Source organism: Colobus angolensis, unplaced genomic scaffold (genome assembly GCF_000951035.1).
Source record: "Colobus angolensis palliatus isolate OR3802 unplaced genomic scaffold, Cang.pa_1.0 Scaffold383, whole genome shotgun sequence".
In the NCBI taxonomy this organism is placed as follows: Eukaryota; Metazoa; Chordata; class Mammalia; order Primates; family Cercopithecidae; genus Colobus; species Colobus angolensis.
Genome location: NW_012117188.1, coordinates 2,261,289 through 2,268,130, shown reverse-complemented (window position 1 = coordinate 2,268,130; position 6,842 = coordinate 2,261,289). Strand labels below are relative to the sequence as shown.

The 6,842-nt window shown below is 41.2% G+C and overlaps 1 protein-coding gene across 3 annotated transcripts in view; it reads left to right on the top strand.

The window, feature by feature from the left end:
• The window catches only part of PAIP1 (poly(A) binding protein interacting protein 1), a 33,885-nt gene that overhangs the window by 510 nt on the left and 26,533 nt on the right, over positions 1–6,842 (top strand). Inside the window, exons 1-2 of one of the 3 annotated variants that reach the window (XM_011954495.1) lie at positions 1–316; positions 1,130–1,299. In XM_011954495.1, coding sequence (XP_011809885.1) covers positions 289–316; positions 1,130–1,299 — 198 coding nt within the window. In that variant the 5' untranslated portion in view covers positions 1–288. Of the gene's footprint in view, positions 557–1,129; positions 1,300–6,842 lie in introns of all 3 variants that reach the window. The other 2 variants (XM_011954494.1, XM_011954496.1) reach the window with 2 other exon arrangements.

Sequence of the window (6,842 nt, the reverse complement as noted above, 5' to 3'; positions counted from 1 at the left end):
CCCGCCTCCGCCCCTGCCGCGCCGAAGGCGGGGAGCCGGGTTTTGGGGGAGAATTGGAAAGCCGAGGGTAGCCTCGGGGGGCGGGCGCTCTGGAGTGGCGGGTGCTCGGGCTGCCTTCCGCTCAGCCAGAAGCACCGAGCAGCCGAGCCGCCAAGCTAGGCCCGCCGCCCTCCTCCTCCATGAGACCCGAGTGAGGCGCGGCGGCTACAGCCGACCCGCGGCGCCTTCCCCGCCGCGTCCTATCGCGAGCGCAGCGGCCCCTGGAGGAGGAGGCGGAGGAGGAGGAGCATGTCGGACGGTTTCGATCGGGCCCCAGGTGCTGGTCGGGACCGGAGCCGGGGCCTGGGCCGCGGAGGGGGCGGGCCTGAGGGCGGCGGTTTCCCGAACGGAGCGGGGCCTGCTGAGCGGGCGCGGCACCAGCCGCCGCCGCAACCCAAAGCCCCGGGCTTCCTGCAGCCACCGCCGCTGCGCCAGCCCAGGACGGCCCCGCCGCCAGGGGCCCAGTGCGAGGTCCCCGTCAGCCCCCAGCGGCCTCCCCGGCCCGGGGCGCTCCCAGGTACGGAGCAGCTCTAAGGGCCCCAGTCCTCCTTGGCGAACGCTTCCCCACGGCCTTCCACGCGTGCCAAGGCCCGACGTTGTCTGCGGTCCCCACCCCCAGTTCCCCAAAAGCGTTTCCCGAGAGGGCCGCGTGACCGGGTAGGGACGGGCCTGGAACCGGGTTTGGAAGGTGTCTGCTGGAATCCTTTGTGCGCCCGGCTGGGGGAGGGGCCGGGTGCGCGGTCTCGGAGTTCGCCGTCCCGGGAGGAAGTAAAAATCGCCTCCCCTCAGCAGCCCTCTAAAGCGAGACCCTGGAAACCAGCCACCTCTTTTTCACCGACCCCTTTAAAAAGACAGAGAGGGAAAAAGCTCGCAGGCACTCATTTAGAGGCAGGTATGCCCATAAATGAGTCACAGCAAGTCTATTGTTCCTTTTTGTAGGCTATCTGTACACATCTCGGCGATAACCATAAATTTCATGACGGTTCCTATTTAACTCTTAAAAACAGACGCTTTTCAGATGGTTTTTCAGTATATAGCAAGTTGTATGAAGGAAGGAAAGCATCTAACGCCCCGTTTTTTTCTTTCTCAGAGCAAACGAGGCCCCTGAGAGCCCCACCTAGTTCACAGGATAAAATCCCACAGCAGAACTCGGAGTCAGCAATGGCTAAGCCCCAGGTGGTTGTAGCTCCTGTATTAATGTCTAAGCTGTCTGTGAATGCCCCTGAATTTTACCCTTCAGGTTATTCTTCCAATTACACAGTAAGTACCCCCTTTTTCCTACAACTCTGGGTTAATTTACTGGAATAATGTGATAATAATGTTAATCAGAGTATGTTTGTGCTTTCTGTACTACACCTAAAAAATTTTTTATTGTGACTGTTTTGAATTATTGAACTCAGAATGAAGCAAAGCTGATTCAGGAATATATTTTGTAGTTACATTCAAGGTATTAGAATGTAAGCTTGAGAGTACACATCTGTGTTCTTTGTTTCTAGTGATTATTCCATTATGTTAAAATAGACATAGTTTTGGTCCTAATTGTTGTATGCAGAAATGTCCTACGGGGTTGTGATAAAGTATTTACATAGGTATAAAGAACGTTTAAACTTTCAGTTTTTCTTTGTAACTTACATAACAACTTTAAAAAATAGTCACTTTTCTTAAATAGTCGTACAAAGCACAGTTGGAATGTGTAGAAAGGAATTTGTTGTACTGGATAATACCAGATGAGTAAATGCATAGGGATTAATTGTAGAGAAGTGGGAGGGAATCATTGAAGAAATGATTGATGATGCTTTAGCTTAAGTCCTGTCTTTCCTGTCTTCTTTGTTTTATTGAAGTATAGCAGAGAATACTGTACTTAAGTGTTAGCTCAGTTTCATAGAGTGAACACTCAACTAACCAGCATCACAGTCAGGAAATAGAACATTATCAACATCCCAAAAACTCCCTCTGTCTCCTTCCAGTTGTTCCTGATGTCCAAGTATAACCACTATTTTAACTTCATAGGATAGTTTTGCCTGTGTTTAAAGTTTATATAAATGAAGTCATATAGAATATTTTGTTTCTCACTTTCACTCAGTATCAAGATTACTCCATATTGTAGCATATAATTGGAGGTGACTTATTTTTATAACATTACATTGCATAAATATATCCCATTTGTCTGATGAACGTTGGTAGCTTTCACTCTTGGGTTGTTATGAATAGGGCACATTCTGTGTCTTGCTGGCTATATGCCTTTATTTCTGTTTGGTATATACCAAGGAGAGTGGAGTTGCTGGGACTTAGGGTAGCCAGCTTTAGTAGAGACCGCCAAGTAGTTTTCCAGAGATTGTTCCACTGTACATTCTGAGTAGTGTATGATTTCCAGTTGCTCTACTTCCTGGTCGGCACTTGGTATTTTCTATTTAAGTTTAACCTTTCTGGTGGGCGTATAGTATCTAGTTGTGGTTTTAATTTGTATTTCCCTTATAACTGATAATGGCACACCTTTTTTATTATCTCTTTTTGGTTCTCCTTCCATATTTTACAGTAAAAGTATAGAAAAGGTATGTTCCATGTTTTAGATACTCCATGATTCTTACACTGTATAGGAAAAAGCTTTGGGATTGGAAAGAAAAAGATATAGCAGGAAAAGCAATTGATACAGGGTGAAAAAGGTCATCTATCGTGTGAGGTAGGAATGAGAGCATCTTGAGACTTGCCGGAAAATTGTATTTAGCTGACAGAGGAGAAGAACTATTAGAGCGCTATAAGTAGTTGAATAAACTCTTAAGGATGCTTGTTCTAGCAGCCACAAGCAGGTTCCCATTTATTTTCTTCCCTATTGACTTGGGCTATTTTATGATGGAGGGATACAGGGGTGTGTTTGTAACAATCGTGTATCAACTATTTTTACATGGGTCAAGTGACTTTGGGGCTGTAGAGCAGTATATAAAGTCATGTTAGTCCACTTACTTTGAGCCACTGCATGTTTTAGGCATTCCTTGCCATCCTCTTATAGATGAGCACCTCCTGTGCTCAATTTGCCAAAACAGATTGCAGCCTGGCACCTGGAAATCTGTGTGGCCTGCAGGTGTCTTCTCTAGCCCTGAATGGGTTTGTGTTTTCTTTTAGTTGTTTTAATTAATTACCAATACCTAAATTAGATATTAGAAACTTGAATCATAAAATCTGGCCTTAGTGGACTGGCATTGTGATACAGCAAAAATTGGTTGTAGCTGAGTAGAGGCATTCTCTTTATATGGAGTCTGTGAGCTCTAATTTGCTTTCTGGCTTATTTCATTCATTTGTAATCTACCTGAATTCTACAGGCATTCAGGCTTACTACCCCTATTCTGGTATATTCTCTAGCCTTACTAGTTTACCCTAATCTTTACTGATAGTTAAGGCTAAAAGAGTTTTTCTCAATCCAATTAGTCACAGAACAGCAGAATCCTTTTTTCCCCCTGACTCTTAGGATGAGCTCTTGTTGCAAAGTAAATGTATTCTTGTGGTGGCCATAATCCAAAGTTAGCTACGTTCACTCACTTGTTCAACAGATAGTCAAGTACTTATCATGAGTCAAGCACCGGTGATATAGCAACAAACAAAATGGACAGAAATTCCTGTCTTCATGGAGTCTCTATTCTAGTAATCTCCTGTCTCAGTTTCCAGACATTTATTGAGTCTGCTTTTGTTCTACACATGAAAATCTGTTTCCTGGTATCCTTTTTCTAACAGCTTTTATGGTAGTCTTCTGCTGTGCTTTCTTAACTCCTTCAAGGCACCAAGCCCTTTTATCTTCAGTTCTTCCTCTAATCCTGCTGCTAGAATTTCCTACTTTCCATACCTTCTTACCAGTGAGTTGCTATATCCATTTATTCCTGGCCATTGTTTCTTCTCAGACAAACCATTATGCCTTGAATATTTCATCACAGTTCACTTACCAGAGCCAAAAATTTAACATAGGAATTCATAAAGCATTGATTAAGAGACAAGTTCCCTCCCTCCCCTGCAAAACGAGCTTTTTTTCTAAGAGAATCCCTCTTCAAGTTACTTCCCAGTTTTTCTTCTGCCTTGCAGTAGTATCATTCTCCAATAGGTAAAATTATTCACTGTCTCTCAGTGTTCAAACCTCTGCAGTCTGATCTCCCTAATTATATTGATACCATTTTTGTGACTGATGTTCTTCCAATTTTTAAATTTATCCTCCTAAATCTCATTTTAAAACTTTGAGCACAGTAGGATCTATTCAGTTTATAAGTCCCCATGTGCCAGGTCCTGTGCTAGGTGCAAAGGTACCTTTTTAGTCTATCAGAAGCTCCCTCTCATTTTTATAAGAACTAAGTATTTAAGGTATAAATTTTGTTCTCTCTCTGAGCATAATCTTCATTCCCAAGACTCCGCAATGATTATCCTCTTCCAGATTTCAACCTGTGAATTTATTCTGTAGCATTTGTTGTGAGCACCTCTTCTCCCCTACCTCTTTGGCTTCTGTGGCAGTGCTTTCTTTATCCTCCCAATTTGCAGATTATTCCTTTTCCCCTCAGATGACTGTTGATGATGTTCTTTCTTCCATTTTATTATCTCCTTTGCTAATCCCACCTATTCCCTAGAATCTATCACTTATGTGCTAATAACCCTGACATCTTATTCTTCCTTTGAACTCGAGGCATACATTTTCATTTGTTAGACCACTTCCTGAGGACCTCACATTCAAATGCAAGTATAAAATCTATACACAGTATAAAAGTTATTTTTCTCATGCGAATCTCTTCTTTCTAACTAGCTGCTTACACTAAGAACTTGGTGGCATATTGACTTACCTCTCCTGCACACCCTTGCCTTAGTTCAATCCAGCTAGCTAAAGTAGTCTTGACTGTATTCACTCTCTGTAGTGTCTGATCAGTTTTCTTTTATTCTCACTGTTTTGCAATAGGTTCTCATCTCTTGACAATGTATATAGAGTACCTACCATGAAAAAGTACATTTTCTAATTGATATTGCTCCCAATCTCCCATAGAATTCTAAGAAAAATAAAACTTGAAAATATCCCTGTTTGGAAGCCATTTGATTCCACATTGAAGACTGAAGAAATTTGTGGCTTTAAAAAATCTGGTGCTAGAGAAGTAATGCAGGCTTTGATTCAAACACGTTGGAGTGCCTGTCTGTTCCAAATACTCTATCCTTCCTTTTTTGCTTAAAATGGCAGGCTCTGGATCCTCTGTTCTGCTATATTCAGAGCAGTTCTACTTTCTTCTTTTACTTATCAGATTTTACATTTTCTTAAAAGAGAGTTCTGTTGATTTAAAAAAAAAAAAAAAAAAGGATTGCAAATCAGTGTTCTAAGCAGCATTTTTGCCACAAAGAATGACATTTGATGGAAACAGGAAATTAGTACCTTCAGCTGGGACCCCTACCTTTGCCTTTCTCCTATTCCTTGTCATTAATAGTGGTAGGATACAACAAGTCTATAAAACTAACAACTGTATATCAAAAACTTAAGACTAGTTTTTAGTTATGAAATTCCCACATGTATGTAGTTAACATTAAGTGTATGAATGTGTACAATTATGCCTAACTGCTTTCACAATTTTATAATGTCAGTATTTATAATGGGAACATTTTCTCACTCTAGAGGTAAGTACTGTTGTCTCGTTTTTTTAAATGGCTATATGATACTCCATTATACAGATACATGATAATGTATTTAACCAATTCCTTGTTAATGGATTGTTACATGGATTTTTTGGCAATGAACATCTTTGTATATCGGCTTTTGTCATTTATTTTGAGTTTCACATAGAAGTTAAAAGTATAGGCTTTGTTCTGCCCCCACTTCTAACTTGTTTTGTGACCATGCACAGTCACTTAAGTTGGTGCATGGTCCTTCCTTGCTCAAACCCTGTCCCCCATCCTGTTTTTCCTACTCCCTTAAGAACCAGTTTCCTTGATTTGGCCCCCAAAGCGCTCTAAGATCTCTCTCCTTATCTGCTTCATTGACCTCATTAGTTACCACCCTTCCTTAGCTTCTGTATTCTAGTTATTGTCTTTGTTTTTCAAAGCTATTAGGCCTCCTTGGGGCCTGTGTGCTTTTTATGCCCTTGGAAAGACAGAGAATGTCTTTCCTTAGATATTTGTATGGCTGGATCTTTTTTTCTTTCTCAGTTTATATATTAACTCTAAGAATCTTTCCTTGGCTTTTTGCTTTTTATTCATTTATTTTTATTTTATTTTTTATTTTTTTGTAGTACATTTCAACTTCTAAATGTGTCTTCCATCATGGGTGATGAGCTCCGTGAGAGGGGAGCCTTGTCTGCTTTATTCATGTCATGGCAGTATCCCATCCCAAGACAGTCTTTGGCACTTAATAGGCACTCAGCAGCCACACCATTTTGAATAACCAAAATGACTTAACTACTCTGTGCCTGTTTCTTCTGTGAAGGGAGGAGGATAATGCTTACCTCAAAATTTTGTAGGTTAAACAAGAAGCAGGCAAAGCCCTTATGGTGTCTATCACATATCTTATATGCAGCTGGTGGCTATTAGCTTATTAATTGGAGTACCATCCTAGGTGCCAAGAAATACAGCTTTGTATCATTCTTTTTGGATGCTTTTTATACTTTAGCCCATTTATGTATGAATATATGGTTGTTGCGTTTGGAATATGACTCAGTATTCTAGAAATTTAAAATGTAATTCATTTGTTGAACACTTTTTTTTAATTTATTTATTTAATTTTTTATTATACTTTAAGTTCTAGGGTACATGTGCATAACGTGCAGGTTTGTTACATATGTATACTTGTGCCATGTTGG